Here is a 19,442-nt window from a genome sequence, read left to right on the forward strand (position 1 = left end):
GACCCTCAAGGCTTTTGTACTAGAAGTCTCTAATTGCTTCTAATGATAATTATGTAAAACAGTGCCTAATCAGAACTACTGAAATCATCCAGAGAATTTGCAGCACAGTTGATTTCAGATCATCTTCATTATTTTATTTGCCTCAGTTCACTTAGGAAGATGTTCTGAGAAGCTGTGGTTTGTTCTCTACTTTGGATATTGAAACAGTTTTTAGAACATGATGCAGAGTTTATGCTGAAAGTTGTTTCCAGTGGTGGATATTTGTAACATGGTAAACAAAACATTGTTATTGTGAGAAATTTAGAAACCAGAGAATCAGAACTGGGGGGATAAAAACCAAAAAAAACCAACTCTCTAATTTTAGCACCCATTGCTCTGAATTTTGGTGTCGTATCTTTCTGATTATCTTTTCCCTCAGTGTTATGTGCTGATTTTTTAAAAATTTTTTGAGTCAAGATCTTTCTGTGTAGCCCTAGAACTCTGTTTAGACCAGATTGGCCTCAAATTCACAAGAGATCTCCACCTCTGCCTCTTGAATTTGCAGTATATATATACTATCATACCTGACTACTCTTTTGAAAAATAGTAAACGAGATTGGTTTGTGACATTTTTCTCACTTAGCAGTGGATTTGTTTTCCTGAGGTCCTTCTCCAGTGTCTCCTCTTCTGTGATACTGACAGAATCATCTAATGAATTCTGTCTCCTAGTATTGGACATGCAGGTGGTGGTTTCTTCTCTCCCCCTCCCCCATTTTAAGTAATGCTCTGAGCATCAGTAGATGGAATCCTTGTGTATATAGAAAATGTCCTTGGAAATTTTCCTAGAGATGGTTGCTTGTAATTCTTGTTGCTGATTTGGTTTCTGAAGGTAGAACAGATTATATTGTACTGTATAGAAACTTTTCTTTCCAGCTACCAGCTTTTAGTTATCAGATTGGTAAAACTGTTAGCATTGGGTAAGGACTGAACATCACCACAGACATAACTACATGTCATGACAGACAGACATAGTTATCTACAGCCCTCTGGGAAGAAATTTGACCTTGTGAATTCTCTCAGTTAGGGCAAGGTGAATACTGATTACCCCAGGCTAGCCAGAATTATACCTGTGACCCCAGTTGTCCCAGAAAAAGACTTTTAGTCTGAGAGAAGACACAGATTTTCATGGCTTTCCCACCTGACCAGCTCATCAGTGGAAGTGGCATTCTGGCTAGTTTTATGTCAACTTGGCACAGGCTAGAGGTATCTGAGGAGAGAACCTCAGTTGAGAAAATGCCTCCTATATATGATTGGACTGTATGCACGCTTGTAGAGCATTTTCTTAGTTACTGATTGATTGGGGGAGGGTCCAGACCATTGTGGGTGGTGGCATCCCTGGGCTAATGGTTCTGTGTTCTATAAGAAAGCAGATTGAGCAAGCCAGTAAGCAGCATACTTCCATGGCCTCTCTGCATCAGCTCCTGCTCCCAGGTTTTCTACCCTGTTTGAGTTCCTGTGCAGACTTCTTTCAGTGGACTGTGACTCAGGATATCCAAATAAACCCTTCCTCCCCAACTTGGTTTTAGTACTGGTGTTTCATCGCAGCAATAATAACGCTAACTAAGACAGAACTCTGGACTTCTTTGGCTAGACCTTGTGTCAAGGGAGGAAGGTAGCAAAGCCTGCCCCAGTGGCACATGTAGGTTAATGGAGAATGGAGAAGGAAAGGATTGATGAAGGATAAGGGATTTGGCAGGAGAGAAGGTGAAGCAGCAGTTCTCAATATTTTGGGGGTCAGGACTTAAACTCATTTTTATCAGTTATACTTTTGGTATTTATCATTAGAAATTATTAAAACAGCCCTCTCTTAAGGGGAGGGAGTGGGAGGGAGGAGGGTGAGTGGGGGAGCAGGAGGGGATGGGAGGAGGGGAGGAAGTGTAAATTTTTGAATGGAAAAATAAAGTTAAAAAAGATTATTAAAACATTAACAACGAAAACTAGTCTTACATAGTACAGGTTTCTTTGGTGCATGTTCTGTCTTTGTTTCTACATTTAGTTTGTTTGAATTTAAAAAAAATACATTGTATTAACTGTATTTTATGTAAATGTTTTGTCTCTATGTATGCCTGTGTATCATGTGCATGTCTGGTGCCTAAAAAGGCCAGAAGAGAATGTTATATTTCCTGGAACTGGAGTTAGAGATGGTTATGAACCACTATGTGGGTGGTAGAAATTGAACCCAGATCCTGGAAGAACAGCCATGCTCTTAACCTCTGAGCCATCTCTCCAGCCCAGTTTTTTGATGCTTTAATTGAAGTAATGTGAACAAAACTCAACCTCAGATAACTGGTTGGAAAAGAAATATTTTAATAGCAATAGCCTCTTTAAATAATTGGGATCCCTATTCTTATTCTGGGAATGAAACCTAGGGCCTCAAGCATGCTAAACAAGTGTTATTACCACTGAGCAGCTTTCCCAGCTTGTGAATATTTGTGTGTGTGTGTGTGTGTGTGTGTGTGATACTTCACAAAACCTTGATCTTATTCTGGCATGCTATTATAGTATCATTCATTGATCATTGGGAAAATATTTGGTTGACATATCTTTAGACAGTGATAAGTTTCACTATACAATATTAAAATCTAATCTCACCACCAGTCTTTTCATAATACTCTGTGGAACTTCTAGCTTACACTGGTGGGTAAGTGTTCCAGGGTTTGCGTGTTTTTCTCTAAAGTTTGACTTTACTATTGGGAAAATGTACCATCCTTTGTTTTGGAAGTGACAGACTGTCTCTTATTTTTGAGACGACATCTCCCCAAAAGCCAAGTTGGAAGAAGCCTTGCACTGTCGTCTTTTCAAGTAAAAGTGTCTGCTCATGTCAGTTCATCTCAGATGAGTCACACATGCCTACTCGGGTGTCGTCCGGGATGCTCGGGTCTGCTCCTGTCTCATTAGCACAATAGTAAAGCTATAGAAGATGGAATGGATATCACCTTCACTGCTTCAGCACAGGCGTTCTGAAGTAAAACCCGGTCTTGTCACAGCTTTGTCTGTTTAAATACTAGCAGTGCAAGATTCTGGCCCACTGGAGTTAGGACCTCCGCTTGTGCAAAGGTAGCAGCAGTTTTACCGCTGCTGAATTTCTCGTGCCCTAGTGAAAATTGAGTAGAATAAAGAAGACCATCAACGGTGTAGTCTTCTTGTACTGAGGGGTCTAAGGCCTCTGAGAAACACTGAAATGAGTGCTTAGACTTGCTACCTAGCCTGTCTTTTCATGTATAGGATTTAAAATATAACATCTCAGGGGGAACTGATCTCCTCTCCCTAAATTTCTCTTAATGTGGTGTGGATATTTCACTCTACATCAATAGCTCATATGCTTATTCATTTGGACGTTTACTAGATAAACACTAATCTATACAGTGAACTTGCAGATCTATTTTTAGTTTTTAAAAGCTAAAGGAAATATAAAAACCAAGCAGTAAAAATGGTCTAGATGCTATATTCCCAAACTAGGCAGAAGAATGAAATTACACTACTCAGTAAGTGCCTTTCTTTAAGAACAGGATTAATTCTGAAGATACTTTACCTTTTAGCCTGTGAAGAGATTTGGAGCCAATAAAAAAATGAATGAAAGCCAGGTGGTGGTGACGCACGCCTTTAATCCCAGCTCTCGGGAGGCAGAGGCAGGCAGATCTCTGTGAGTTCGAGGCCAGCCTGGTCTTCAAAAGCTAGTTCCAGGACAGACTCCAAAGCTACAGAGAAACCCTGTCTCTTAAAACCAAAGTTGTGTGTGTGTGAGGTGAAGGGGAAAAGAAAGAAATGAATGAGAACACAAAAATAAACCAGCCATTGCTGGGCATACATGTAGATACCACTACTGACCACTAATTTCAGTAGTTGTTTTTTTTTTTTTTCCTAGGATTTGGTAAAATGCTTTAAAATTTTTTAGTTTTTGTGCTGCTGGTTCTGTTATAATGAGGTTATAGTTCCTATATAGTGCTAAAGAACTATTTGTGTAATGCAGTTTTCAACTACAAAAGTGTATTCAGTAGCTGATATCCACCAATAATGTATTTTCCCAGAGTCCCAGTAGAAAACAGTACAAAGGAGAAAAAAAAAATGTCTGTTAGTGGATTAAAGGATGTAATGCTTCCTTCATTAACTCACTTGAAAAAAACTTAAAATTAAAAAAAATAGTAGTAGCATTTCTCAGTAGTACTTTGTGTGATAGGATATTAGAATTTTATTATTTGATTAGCAATAGATGTATTATTTCTTTTTATCAAATTTAGAAGTTTGTTTTACTTAATTTATTTTATGTGTATAAGTGTTCTGCCTGCATGTATGTTTGTGTACCATGTATGTAATGCAAAGTCAGAAGAGCATCAGATCTCCTAGAACTGGAGTTACTGGTGGTTGTGAGCAATGAATCTGGGTCTCCTGGAAGAGCAGTCAGTTTTCTTAACTGCCGAGCCAATTAGACCTTTGGGGAAAAAAGGAGCATATGCTTGCTTGCATGAGTACACCATATGTGTTCAGGAGCCTGTAGAAACCAGGTGTTGGGATCCTTGGAACTGGAATTGCAGCTGGCTGTGAACTGCCTTGTGGGTGCTGGGAACTGAACCATGCTCCTTTGCAAAGAGCAGCAAGTGCTCTTTAACCACGGAACCATGACTTCAGCCTCCTAAGTTTAGAGTCTTTAGACAACAAACTTTACTCAGTTTCTGTGGATCAGTATCTGTGCACCACTTCCCTTGGTTCTCTGGCCTGTGCTCTTTCCTGGCGCAGGAACATGTTGGTGGAGGCTACAGTGATCAGAAGGCTGGAAAGGTCTTAGTTGTTGGCAGGATTCTTCTCATAGACTGTTGGCTTAATCTGAGGATTTTGGTTTCATTCTTAGATCTCTTTTTCAATTTCTTGTGGCTCAGAATTCTCCATAGGGTAGCTCACCATGTGGCACTGATTTACATCACCAGGATTAATTGCAAGACAAGAGTTGTGTTTTTGTAACTTGATTTCGAAAGTGATATTGGTACTTTTGCTGTGTTTAGAAATGAGTGGCTTAGCCGGGTGGTGGTGGCGCACGCCTTTAATCCCAGCACTCGGGAGGCAGAGGCAGGCAGATCTCTGTGAGTTCAAAACCAGCCTGGTCTACAAGAGCTAGTTCCAGGACAGGCTCCAAAACCACAGAGAAACCCTGTCTTGAAAAACCAAAAAAAAAAGAGAGAGAGAAATGAGTGGCTTAGTCCAAGGAAGGGGATTTTTACAGGGGTGTGAGTACAAAGAGGTGAGAATTAATTGGGGCCTACCTGGTATTTAGAGGCTGCCTGATAGAGTGTTTGAGAATACCATTGATGGTGTCTGTATTAAAATGGCTAACTCAGAAACACACTTGCGTGGCAGGTGAAATCTAAATGAGGACTGTGGCAGCCCTGTGCTGCTGTTCATGCTGCTTCTAACACCTGCTTTATTTAGAAAGCAGTCTTTAATGCTGATGTAGGTCAGTGGTGGAGCATGAACCTAGGCGTGGCTTTATGTTTGATCCTCAAACCCCAGAAACAAAACAGGTAGGAGAAACTATCAACATCAAGAAAAGGGTTAGGCAAGATCAGATGAAGGTAATCTTCATTTAATATGTCTGTTCTTTATAAAATTGTATTCTAAAGCCAGTCTGTAATCCTAGTACTTAGGAAGCTGAGGTAGAAGGATGGTCAAATTTGAGTTTACATATTGAGACCTGGCTTCAGAAAACAAAAGGAAAAACCAAAGAAATAAATTACATTCTCTGTTATAGTCTAAGAAGGGATGGAAAAATAAATGGAGTAAGTTCCACCTTTAGATTTCATTTTCCTTATTTTTAATTATGCGTTTGTGGTGTGTGTGGAGGTGGAGTGGTGGGTGTGTGTGGTGTGTGTGGAGGTGGAGTGGTGGGTGTGTGTGGTGTGTGTGGAGGTGGAGTGGTGGGTGTGTGTGGAGGTGGAGTGGTGGGTATGTGTGGTGTGTGGAGGTGGAGTGGTGGGTGTGTGTGGTGTGTGTGGAGGTGGAGTGGTGGGTGTGTGTGGTGTGTGTGGAGGTGGAGTGGTGGGTGTGTGTGGTGTGTGGAGGTGGAGTGGTGGGTGTGTGTGGTGTGTGGAGGTGGAGTGGTGGGTATGTGTGGTGTGTGGAGGTGGAGTGGTGGGTATGTGTGGTGTGTGGAGGTGGAGTGGTGGGTGTGTGTGGTGTGTGTGGAGGTGGAGTGGTGGGTGTGTGTGGTGTGTGTGGAGGTGGAGTGGTGGGTGTGTGTGGTGTGTGTGGAGGTGGAGTGGTGGGTGTGTGTGGTGTGTGGAGGTGGAGTGGTGGGTGTGTGTGGTGTGTGGAGGTGGAGTGGTGGGTGTGTGTGGTGTGTGGAGGTGGAGTGGTGGGTGTGTGTGGTGTGTGGAGGTGAAGTGGTGGGTATGTGCACATGAGTACAAGTGTGCCATATCCTTTGTGAGCCACCTGACATGGGTGCTGGGATGAGTAGTACATGATCTTAACCAGAGAACCATCTCTCCAGCTTACCCCCACCTCCCTTTTTGAGACAGAGATTCTGTGTGTATCCAGACTGGCATCAAACTCATGGGCTTCCTACCCCAGCCCCTAAGGTTTCCACTCCCAAGCCTGGCTCAGTGTAATACATTTTATACTGGTGCAGGAAAAAGAAAACTGCCAAGTAGTTTCTGTAATTACACTACTTGGAAGGTCAGAACACTGTGAGTGGAACATCTTGAAAAGTAGTGTTTGGAGCATTTGTGAAGATTTGGAGACATGTATTCCTTGTATTTATTTTAAAAATTCAGAACTAGATAAAATTTAGGAATGTCGCATTATTAAAAGGTAAAAGGTACTGTTAAAATTTATAGACTGAATTTTAAAGTGGGATTTCTTTTTAACTTGCCTTTTCACTTTGAGAAATTATTGTGATTCATATTTTCAAGCCCTGGAAAAAAGGTGAAAGCTAGAGATTCAGGTCAGGCTAGACCTGCTATTGCAGTCTTGAGTGGTGCTTGAGTACATTTCCTCCTCTTTGGTAAAAGGAACGCTTAAGGTATATTTGATTTTTAGTCATCCTGCTCATTTGGTAAAAAAGCTCTGTTGTTTGATTTTAAACTTACAAATTGTATAACATGGACGAGGCAAGATTAAACTGTTAAACTTAGCAACTTTAATTTTTAAACTCCACAGAGGTATCTGGTCTCTCCACATGAATTTCATGTTGCCTTTCTCCCTTTGATGCATTTTGTGTAGATCATAATCTCCTTGTGTTTAGTGGTGTGCTTTTAACTGCATATCTGGGCCGGTCTGTTTGTAAGTGTGTTTCACCTGCTGTCTCGATAACAGGAATCTTACCCATCTTCTTCACCAATATGGTTTGTGGACTCTGATGACCCAAATCTGACATCAGTTCTGGAACGCCTAGAAGACACTAAGAACAACAATTTGGTAAGGAGATGAACCAGTCTTTCCTTTTTTCCTTCTCATGGTCTTATAATAGAAATTAAGTATTAAGAGGTAATATGATAAAAAAGTTTATCAAATTAAACTTTACTTCATTTATTTCCTTTTCCTTATATTTTCCATCCCTTCTTAGATCGTGACACAAGTTGTTACAGCATATTTAATAATTATAATTTTAGCTACAGCTTTTGAAGTCCATCTCCCTCTTTCCATAGATATATTTCCTTTTTACATTAGGAATTGAGGTTCTTTTTTCTTTCATTCTAACTGTTAAACAAAGCAGACATTTTTGATAGACTGGCTGTGAAGGGAGGTCATGAGAGAATAGCATCAGTTAGTGTTAGGGGTTCCTTTGCTGACAGGGCTCACGAGTCTGCAGTAAAAGCCAAATTTATTGAAGAAAGGTTTGTTTGTTTGTTTTTGTTTGTCCACCTGTCCACACATTCCAAGACCCCTAGTAGAAATCCAGGTCTGTGAGTAACTCTGAGCTCTATGTAAACAGGTTTTCTTCAGTACATGGAACACTAAGAGATTAGTGGTAGCCAGTAGTAAAGCAGAATAGTGAATACCAGGCTCCATGTTAAAAAATACTTCAAAAGTTGTCTAGTTAGCGTATGTGGACCTTGATTATTACCCCTGGAAAACTAAAATTGTAGAATGTTTATCTGGGAGTAAAGGGGAACAGCTGTGTAAAGAGATTTATCTTTTGGGGCTGGAGAGATGGCTCAGGAGTTTAGAGCACTTCCTACTCTTGCAGAGGAGCTGAGGTCAGTTCCCAAGACCAAAGTTGGGCAGTTACACCTGCTTGTAACCTTAGCTCCAGGGGATCTGATGCTTTCTGGTCTCTATAGGCATTGTACTCAGGTGTACAGCACGCACACACACACACACACACACACACACACACACACACACACAAATCTTGTAAAAAGTATCCTTTTTTTTAATTAAAAATGCTTATTTATTCTTTGTAAATTTGAAAGTTACCCGTTGTGAGAAAACTAATAAGTTGTAGACAAAAAGAGAACATTTAGCGTTCCTATAATTTTCTACGTAATATGACCACTGTTGACACAATAGATATTTTTCTGCCAGTTTTTTCTTTGCTAGCAAAATACATATACTATTTCATATGTGTTTAAATAGTTGGGGTCATAGTTTGTAGTCTTACATCTCTTTTGAAGTTACTTTGTTTTTTTCATTAAATCCTAATGGAAAAATAATTGTTCTTTGTAGATATCGTGTTTTTTTTTAAATAACCCTCTCAGACCCCTATAAACTGTAAAGAGAGCAGCTAGAGAAAAGCAATTAAATTGTTTTCTTGAAGTGAATTTTATAAAAATATATATTTTTCCAAATGTCGCTGATTACCAGATAGAAAATACAATGTTATTTTATTGAGGATTACAATAAAAACTAAACACCTAGAGAATAAACTTAAATGTGGGAGACTTACATGAAGAAAACTACAAATTTTTCCCCAGCAGAATGTAATGACTTTGATATTATGTTCCTGGATGGGAAGACAGATGTCTAAGATGTTACAAATGTCATTTACCTCCGTGTATTTATATTTATAAATCTAATGCAGTATCACTAAAAATTACTTATTTATTTTGACTTTTGAAGACAGGATCTTGCTGTGTATTTCTGGCTGGCCAGGAACTTGCAAGCCTCTTACCTCAGCCTTTCCAGTACTGCGATTACAAGCTGTGTCACTATGTGTAACAAAACCAACAGATTTGTTTGTGGTATTAACAGAATGACTCTAAGAATAAATAATAAAATACAAAATTTAGAAAGGTAAAAGATTTATCCAAACAGATACTAAATGAAATAAAATATTGAATATTGGAACTAGACCATCAGACAATCGAAGTTTAGAAACAGTCATGCAAATGAGAATTTGAATAAGTAAAGCTGATATTTTAACTCAAGAAGGAAAGATCTTTCTATAGATAGGAAGTTAGACTCATTAATTCTTTAACTTGTCATAATAAATTATAGATGGTTTGAACTTATTCTTAAAATTCGGAACACTGTGGCTATTGAAATGGCTTAGCAGGTGAAGGCACTTGCCTACAAGATTGAGAATCTGAGTTCAGTCTCTGAGTCCCATATAGTAGGAGAGAAGTTGTCCTCTGATCCCCACACGTGTGTTGGGCACATGTCGTCCATCACCCCGCAACCTCCATAAGTGTAAAAAATTCAGGAAAAAAAAATGAAGAACCTAAGTTTGAAAAGTTTTAAAAGAGTTTAAATCTTAAGAGCCGTGAAAGTAGGAGGTAAGTTAGAAAAGCTAGGCAGGTACGTGTTGACATCTCCAGCAGAGGTGATGGGAAAGAAAGACAGACACAGCCCCCTGTTCCTCAGATTGCTTCTGAGCTAGGCCTGGTGGCACAGGCCCCAAATCCCAGCTACTTTGGAGTTAAGGCACGGAGATTGCAAGTTCAAGGCCAGTCTGGTCAACAAGTTGAGATCCTGTCTCAAAAGTAAGAAGATGGTTGAAACTGTAACTCAGTGGGAAAATGCCCACCTACCTTATGAAGGATCCAAGGCATAATCTCTGGTACTAGCAAAAAAAAAACAAATAGACTTGTCAAGTTAACTGGAACAGGAGTTAACATTGGACCTAATTATAGAAAGTAAATACTGAAGGAAAAAGCAACACATTTCACTCATAGCCTCTGCCAGTTTCTCATAATAACCTGGTTTCTAGAGAGAGGAGTTGTTTTGTTTTGACTTTTTAATTTACTTACTAGAGTCTAGACTCTGCTATTTTATGGACACTTATTTATTACTTGCCCAATCTAGTGGCTCCTTTTTTTTATTATTCAAATTGTTTTTTCTGTGATTGAAATATTCTTCTTGAACATGTATTACTTAATGCCAACCAATAAAGAATTTGTTAAATTTAAAAATGTGACATATAGTTAAATACTCCACTGTAGTAACAAGGAGTGCACCCAGTCTTTCCCCATAGTACACATAGGACATTCCAAGATAGAAGGCATAGAATACTAAGTAATTGTCCTCTTTAGTATACAGTGTTGTAAAATACATATTAGTGCTGGCTTTCTCTGTGCCTACTCCTTCCTTCCCGTAATTGTAGGAAGCTGTTAACGGAACACAGAAAAGTATTTTAAGAACATTGATTAGCTTCTCTGAAGCTCTGTGATAAGTGATGTGTATTCAAAGACAAGATGTGTTTGTCCTGAGCAAATTGCTAACCTAGTGGGGACTTCTATGAGACCACCATTCCCTGATTCTATTTCTTATTATCTTTTCTTGGTCTCCTGAGATGCTCTTCCTTGGTATGTCTCTTTATTATCTTTTTATTCTGTGCTTTCTCTTACTCGCATTACTTAAGTCATACTTTTATTATTGCAGGGATTCCTAACTCTGTAGCTCTAGCCAAAGTTTGTCTTCAGAGTTTGAAATCCATACGCTTACATATATAGATCCTCTGTGTCCAGGGGATCTTGCTTGGATGTGCTGTGGGAGGTGAATATCAGTTTACATTAGTCTCCATCAGCTTGTCATGCTTTCCCTCACTAATTCTCTTTGTAGAAATGAAATAAAGATACTGGTCGTCTGTGCCTGGCCCTGGGAACTTAAGAATTTTTTTTTATACTTCCGTTCCCCTAACCATAAACTCTCTAGTAAGCACCAAAGACTTGTCCATCTACCTTCTAAGTCCCTCCCTATGATCTTAGTTTCTTCCACAGTCCCTGAAGAGGAGGGAAGTATTAAAAATTAACTTCCTGGAAGATGAACACCCTGTTTTTCCTGTTGCCTGGTATGATGCCATCACACTGCTGTCGCCTACAGTACTCCTGCAGGATCCTGTCCTGGTCACCCTATCTCATCTCATTATGTACTACACATTCTGACTTACTGGATGGAGAGCAAATCCACAGTGGTGGGCCCTTTACTTCCCTTCAAGCATGAGGACATTTGTTTGGTCAGATTTAGTGTTTAGCCTTCCTCATGTCCACTTGGTCCTTATCCACTTTGGAAAGGCTTGCTCTTTGCTGGGTTTAACCCATTCTAATCCCGTTTCTGTTTTCTTAGTCCTCCATAGACTGCTTCTTCTTCGTATCTTTTCTTGGTCAGAGACACTGAGCTGTCCAGTGTAGTAAGCTCCTATCTAAATCAAAGTATTGCTCATCTTCTATGTTGGGATTTAAAAGCCCAGAATAATAAAAAGTATGTCTAAACATAGTTTGCCTTATTTACTTCCTTAAAGTATATATACCTACAAAATTTAAAATGGAAATTTAAAGAGCTGATTCTATTATGTCAGTTTTCCTAATGGTTTCTTTCTTTTCTTTTGGAGAGTGTTAATTTTAATTTTAATTTACTCCTTACTGTCTGTCCTGAGACAGTCTTTATTTCTTTGTTTTGCAGATGGGGAGACTAAAGCCAGGAGCTTAGGTATACAAGGTTATTTCAGGGCTCAATCTACTAGGTCACACTTGTCTTTATACAAATATGACTTTAAACAAATATGACTGTTGCATATGTAATTTCATAATCCACATGCAACGTTTCCTTTAGGTTTTTTTTTTATAATTTTTTATAGTCTTATGAATGCACTAATGTTCTCTTGTCTAAAGCTGCAAGTTTCCAGGATGTTAGCTACTAGACACTAGACAATGTCTGAACCTTCCTTCTGTGCCTTTCTGTTGGTGTTATTTCTAGTTACCATGTTGTAAGGACATACTAAGCTGTAGTAACTCTTTAAGAATAGTGATTTTCTTATACCAGCCGCTCTAAAATGTGTAAAAGACTGTTACTCCATCCGTAGGCTGCAGTTGAGCAGGAACACATTTTCATTTCCTTCTGGATTGATTAACAGTAGTTGTAGCATTATTCAATGTCTTCTAAGGGCTCTTTAACATAATGCTTATTTACTGAAATGTGTTTTGTAGCTTCGTCAGCAATTGAAGTGGTTGATATGTGAACTCTGCAGATTATATAACCTCCCTAAGCACCTGGATGTTGAGATGCTAGATCAACCACTACCCACGGGTCAGGTAAAGTAAACGTTCTCTAGTGTTGAGCTGAAATCAATTGTCTTAATCACAAATTAACTAGGATAATTCAAAAATTATTATACAACCTGTTTGGAAGTTAGTTTTGTGTCCTTAGTAAATTGCTTTAGGTACTAAAACAGCCTTTTCATTTCTTGGAGTTGTGTTTTATTGTGACAGGTGAGCATTTGTTCCCAGACCCCACTATTTTGGTTTCTGTTAAAATTTCTGATTTTTGTGTTTCTTCTTTGATTGTTTGCTTGTCAGTTACCTTCCCTTGACATACCATGTCCATAAGTCTGTCTGTGCTTCTTAAGGTCGAATGCAAAGTTACCTCTCCTAAGCAATGAAAATTTCCACCAATTGAGCAGTTACTCATGACTTCTAGACTTATCTGTTTAGCTAACAGTTACTGACTTTTTATTATAATAAGTCAGGATTTAGCTCTTATATTACCTACCTAACCATCCAATGCTTCCAAAACATTGTTTCATTATGAACGATCAGTTTGCCATCAGGACATTGGTGTTTTCTGTTAGGGCATTTCCTTACCTGTGACCATGTTTTGTTTCTCAGTGTCTTTTATAATAATACTTCTTAGCTTCTAAAGTTACGTTCTCTTTCTATGGTTTTCTCTCTTTGGAGCCATTGGCTCTTCTGTATTAGTTCTAATGAGCCATTCTCTGGGCTGACTGTACAGTTGTCACCTTGAGGTCTTTCTTATAAACTCTCCTAGAGTGAATCCATTGATTCCTGGATCTCATGTCATCTCTGTTGGCTTTCCCTCTCGTGTTTGTCTCTTATTACATTGTCAGATCAGAGCCAAAGCATGAAGGAATGGCTTATTTCTGAGTTAGCTTTTGGAAAATCTGGTTCAGAGTTGGGGTTTCACAACAAGCCCACACTGGTCTTGGTTCTGCTTACTAGCTCAAGTTCTTGGGTTCTTGAGCCATTCTCCTAATCACTCTGATCATTTCTTATTTGCACAAAATAGTTTTAATAGTTTGGCAGCACTGTGGGATATTCTGGAAATAGTGGTCAGTGAAGTACATGAGAATTGTCTGGGACATCCTTAGTATTAACTGCCGCTATGTTCTCTTTTTACTCAATGTTTGATGAAGTCATACATCTAGGATGAAAATTTTGCCTCAAAATTTCAAGAGTGTGTTGTTGCCTTCTAGCCAGTGTTGCTGCTGAGGCTGATGCCATCCGGAATCTTACTTCTGGAAGCTTCAGGAAATTTGTGCTTTCTTTGGTGTAATGAAGTACTACAATGGTGTCCTTAACTTTGGGTCTTTTTTCTTTCATTGTGCTAGGCATTAGTAAGGATATTCCTTCTCAGATTTGAGTTTCGATCTTCTTATCTATTTTTGTACATTAACTTTGCTTTTCCATCTTGATTATTTGGAATTTACTGATTGGACTTTTAAATTTTTGATTTCATTTTTTAGAGACAAGGTCTCTTATAGTTCAGGCTGGCCTCCAAAAACCCTATGTAACTGAGGCTGATGACCCTCTTGTGTCTGCACCTTAAATGCTAGAATTACAGACTTGTGCCACCATGCCTGGCTACTTTTAGATTTTAGATTTCTTAGTTTGAGTCTTTACATCTTTTGTATTATTCCTTTTGTTAATTTTACTATATTTTTATTTGTGTGTGCACGTTGTGTATGTATTGGTACACACATTACAGGAGTTGTTTCTCTCCATCATCTTCGTCCCAGGGTTTAACCCCATGTGGTTAGGTTTGGCATCAGATACCTTTATTCACTGAGCCATTTCACTTTTTCTCTTAAAAGATCTTGCTGTTCTTTCAACTTTTACTGTTTTTATATGGACAATAGTAACTTTTAAGGTTTTTTAAAAATAAATGCTTTTATGTGTATGAATGTTTTGCCTACATATATGTATGTGCACTATATGTGTGTAGTACCTGCAGAAATCAGAAAAACCTGTTGGATCCACTGGAAATGGAATTACAGATGGTTGTGAGCTCCTATGTGGGCACTGGGAATCAAACCCTAGCCCTCTGCAAGAGCAGCAAGTTCTCTTAACCGCTGAGCCACCTCTTTAGCCCCTCAGTTTTGTTTTTAATATATGTATCTGTTTACCACATGTTTTCAAAGCGGGATGGTTTTGAGGTGGATATGGTGGCACAAGTGTAGAACTCAGCACTTGGGAGGCTGAGGCAGAGTGAATGTTGTTGAGGCCGAGCTAACCTACAGATGAAGACAGGCTGGGCATGGTGGTGTACACCTTTAATCCCATGGGGCATTTGGGAAGCAGAGACAGGCAAATCTCTTGCATTTGAGGCCAGTCGGGGCTACACAATGAGACTTTGTCTCAAAAAATTAAAACAAAACAAAACCTTGATGCCTTAAAATAGTAGTTTTTGCTATTGGGGGGATTATCGAGGTTTAGGTGGGTAGTGTCTGCCTGCTCCATTTGAAAATTATTATTATGCACGTTCAGCATAGTATGGCTGTGGACAACTAGAGTGATCTTTATCCCCCAGCTGCATTCAGGTGTCCACCATGTCTTCTTTTTTCTTTGCGCCCCCCCCCCCCCACTCCTCGTGTATCTGGCATCTTTGGCATTTCTTCACATGGTTTCTTTCTGTACGTGGCGTCATTTCTCAATGGCCTCTTCAGAAGGCTTCTGTTTCTTCCGAGGTCCTTCGGAACTCTCCAAGAACACAAGAGTGGGCATTCTGCACATTCTTAAGGCTTCAACCTGGAACAGATCCAGCAGTCTGTGAGTTAAAGCAAGTCTCAGACCAGCCCGGGTTCTCTGTGGGCTGGGACACCACAGGCTTTGAATGCCAGGGGAGTGATTCTTCTCCAGTTTCTGAATGTGAGCCTGAGATCAGGAGCTTCTGATAACCCCTTCTTCATAGCAGTCTGTATTTGTTGTCTAGGTGTGATATTCATGAAGCTGTGTGTTTTAACACTTTCGTCCTCTCTGGTGTCTCTATTTTCTATTTACTTGTATTTTCTCAGTTTAATTATGTCTTGTTTTATACATTGTAAAGCCTGTCCTGAAATATTTTTGTATTCTTTGTTTGTTCATTCACATTTTAATTGCTTTTTACATATTTTTCTTTTGTACCGATGAATGATTTGGCATTCCTTATAGTCAAGACCTTATAGCATTATGCTGATTCTCAGCCACTCTTCCCCCTACTTTCCTACTTCTTAGTACTGAGTGCACTTTTGTCTGACAGATAAATCTTCCCCAGGTTTTGCGTAAGGAGGTGGAGGTGGGAATGCTTTGTATGTGAGTCTGTAGGCTTCTGTCTTGCTTGCTGTCCCTGTTGGCGGTGTATGCGGTATCTTCTTCAGGGTGCTTTACAGATGTGCTTTTGTCATTGCTGTCCCCTGACCTGCAGCTTCTCCATTGATTAGTTCCTGTTTGCAGCCATCTAAGGGCGATGGAGTCTTACCGCTCCTGGTAGACCCATTCCCTTTTCTTTTTTTTATATTTTTTATCTATACAATGTTTATTCTTTTGTAATTTAGTGGAGCCTAAGAGATGATAAGAAAAAGGTTTTAATTTTGTATCTGTTCAACTTTTATTTTCTACAGTGTCTGTGGTTTAATTTTTTTACCTACAATATATCCTGGACTTGAAGTCTGCCTTGTTTCTCCTGATTGTACATAGGAAGCTCATGGAGATATCTAAGATTATTTGTGAATTATGTAACAAAATGCCTTGATTTTGAATCATCTTTGCATTTTTCTAGTAAACATTGCTAGGATAGATATGGTATTTTTTTTTTCCTAATTTTACTTAGACTCTGAGATTATAGAATGGTTTTGTTTCTTTTTAGGCTTCTATTTCTATGTCAAGGTTATGACTTAGGAAGCTTTGTGTCTTTTTTCCATTATACAGTTTAAATTTAGTAAATTTCAAACAAAAGCAGTTTGCTTCCATTGGACATTTGGAAATACCTGGAAGCATTTTGGGTTGTCATCCCTAGCTGTAGCAGAGAGGTGGGATGCTGTTGGTATATTATGATTTGATAGGATGCTTTTAAAGTGCTGTGATGAGGTGTAGAACCCCACAATAGAGTAGTAGCTGGTTGAGTATGTCAACATTGCTCAAGTGGATAAACCTGGTTTTAATATGGTCAAGCCTGATCCATTTCTGAAACTGTTTTATTCTGATGATTAACCAGAGGCTTTTCTGTTTTAATATCTTAGACCCTTGGAGGAATCAGTTCTTTTAAAAATATAATGTGTTATCTTTTTCATCCCCCCGCTTTCCCTTCCCCCTGTATTTTAATTAGCTCTACCTTCTGCCTTCTACTTTTATTGGATTGTTGTCATTAAAATTGCTTCTCTGTATATGTGTGTACATGTTCTGTGTGAAGGCCAGAGAACAACCATGGGTGTTTCTCAGGTGCCCGTCCTTTTAAATTTCCTTAAAATTTATTTGTTTTTATGTGTATAAGTCTTTTACCCTATGTAAGTGCTCTCTGTGTGCCTCGTGTTCTTGGAGGCCTGAAGATGGCACCAGATTCCCTGGAACTGGAGTTGCAATGGCTTGTTAGCCACCATGTGGGTGCTGGGAACCTAATCCAGTCTGTTGCTAATTCTTGTTAAATGGCTGTCTCTCCGGCCCTCAGCCCCCTTTTTTGAGACAGAGCTTCTCACTGGCCTGGATCTTATCCAGTAGGTGAGGCTGCTGTCCAGTGATCTGCTATGTCTGACTTGGACACAGGTAGTGAGGATCCCCACTCAGGCCCTGTGCTTACATAACAAGGGCTTTACTCACTGGGCCATCTCCTCAGCTCTTAACATCAACGTCTTAACACAGTGCAAAGCTGTATATTGTGTTTGAGTGCTGGTTGACGTCATGTGAACAAGGTTAACACTTTTGTGTGTTTGAATAGCTAGTATGTCATCGGTCTGCTCCACCATCTAGTCACATGCCTATTAAGACTATAGTATGAAATACAACATATGTTGAAAATATGGAAACTTTAAGCTTAGCATAATGTTTGGTTACAGTGAATCCCTGGGAGCTGTTCTTCAGCTACCCCAGGGGAAGAGTTGGAAGGTTGTTAACAGAACAGAAGCCTTCATTGTACTCCTTCAGGTCTGCATAGCTAGCCATCTTCTCTGCTGTTATCATCATGTGTCCATTCTTGTGTAATTTAGTGTTGCCTGTTTTTGAGCTCCATGTTAAGAGTCACACTGTGTAGTTCATGTTTTCTTTTTCAATTCCTTTTTTATTCATTGTTCAGGTAGAATGTTTACCTATTTGCCATTTGAGTGTTGATGGATGTTTAGGTTGTTTCTAGCCAGCACCCCCCTCCCCACCTTAGGAAGAATCTTATTGTGGATTATCTATTTTGTTTGTATTTCTGGATACTCCTATGCAGTCATTTCCCTGGGGCACATATGTAGGAGTTACTTTGCTTTGCTAGGACATGAATGTCTATTTTTTAAAAAACAAAAAACAAGAGTTATCTAGACAAAACTTTCTTTCAGCTGACTCTGGGGGCTACTTTTGCTTTTGTTCATAAGTACATGTAACCTCAACTGCATTATCAACAGTTATGTAGACTGTGCTATTGGTGTAATTGCTCTTATTGCTCAGGCAGACCCCTAAATAATACATTCTAGCCTTGTTTTTCCTAGAAAGGTTTGGTTTATGGAGATGTGTATGGTGTGCATGGAGAGTGTTGTATACTTGGTGTCAGTTTTTAGTGTGTTGTATAGGGAATCCACTAGCACACACAGCTCTTTCTGATGGAGCTAGTTACAGAGTTCAAAGTTCTTTTTGGGGGTTTCCCAGTTATTTACATTTTTACCTCTTATATTTATTGTTATAGATGAAACTCTAGTGACTGTGTGATAACTATTTCTGTGTGTTTCATTGTTCCTGTCAGAATGTTGGTTTGGTTTCCTCTGTAACTGTGGACTCTGTTTTGCTTTTTAGTATTTCTCTGGAGTATCCAGAGTCACTTAATACGATAAACTCTTTCTCAGATCTTGCCACCGTTTGTCTCTTCCTTTCATTCTCTGGATGAATATTAGACCTTTATATTTTTGTCCTCTGCATCTCTCAAATGCTTTATTTCTAACTGCTCAGGCTGCCACTCATCTCCTTTCTTCATACTCTTGTCAGCTTGGTTGTCTTCATTATAAATGCTTTGTTTAGAGGAGCTCTGTGGCTTTTTACTGTTTTTCTTCAAATGTTTTTTATTTCCCAAGACTACCTTGTCTTTTTTTTTTTTTGTAACTTGTTCTTGGTTTGTTCTCAACAGTGCTAATGATTTCAGTAAGACTTTAGCTCTGTCTTGCCTTGCCTTAGATCTCTTGTTTGGCCTTTCCGTGTGGCACCTTTCAGGATCAGTTTTCTATTTGTGGTACTTGGTTATTTGCTCATTTTAGGAAAGTATGGCATCAGTTAGTACAGTTGCCCATAGAGCTGTCCACAGGATAGTTACTTTTCTCTGTTGTCCAGTATGTAGAACCCGTACTCTCCTGAAGACAGAGGATGGGGCAGTCCTGGCAATTGTGGCTTCCAACTCCGGAGTCTGCTAGAAAATTCCACTGTTGTGTTGAGTTATACTGAAAGGATTTCTTCTTTTCTCTTTGGTTTTAACACATGTAGTAGTTGAGAGGCCATCGGTTTAGATATGGTTCCTGTAGAATAGATACGGTTCCTGTAGAATAGAGCGATAATATTAAGTGAGACACCTTAACTTAGCAGTTGCTCATGCTAGACTCCTGTGGCTTTCTCAGCCAGGTTGGCTAAAACTTTGTTAGTAACAATAGTATCCATTTGCTTTATGTCTGCTGTTGTCTTGTAGTTGTGGGTCTGTACACTATTTTCTAATGTAGCAATACTGTTTTTATCAAAGTCCATCACCTCCCCCAAACCCTGTTTTGTTTTTGTTTTGAGACTGGAGTTTCTGTCCCCTGCTCAGGCTAT

The 19,442-nt window shown here is 39.2% G+C and overlaps 1 protein-coding gene across 4 annotated transcripts in view; it reads left to right on the forward strand.

The window, feature by feature from the left end:
* Ube2q2 (ubiquitin conjugating enzyme E2 Q2) overlaps nt 1-19,442 on the forward strand; it is a 58,630-nt gene that overhangs the window by 7,534 nt on the left and 31,654 nt on the right. For 2 of the 4 annotated variants that reach the window (XM_041638536.1, XM_041638535.1), the window contains exons 2-3: nt 7,345-7,446; nt 12,396-12,500. In XM_041638536.1, the coding sequence (XP_041494470.1) occupies nt 12,471-12,500 (30 nt within the window). In that variant the 5' untranslated portion in view covers nt 7,345-7,446; nt 12,396-12,470. The remainder of the gene's footprint in view (nt 1-7,344; nt 7,447-12,395; nt 12,501-19,442) is intronic. The other 2 variants (XM_041638533.1, XM_041638534.1) reach the window with 1 other exon arrangement.

The sequence above is a fragment of the Microtus oregoni genome, unplaced genomic scaffold (genome assembly GCF_018167655.1).
Source record: "Microtus oregoni isolate MIOR12 unplaced genomic scaffold, Mior012 000055F_ref0000237, whole genome shotgun sequence".
NCBI classification, from domain to species: Eukaryota; Metazoa; Chordata; class Mammalia; order Rodentia; family Cricetidae; genus Microtus; species Microtus oregoni.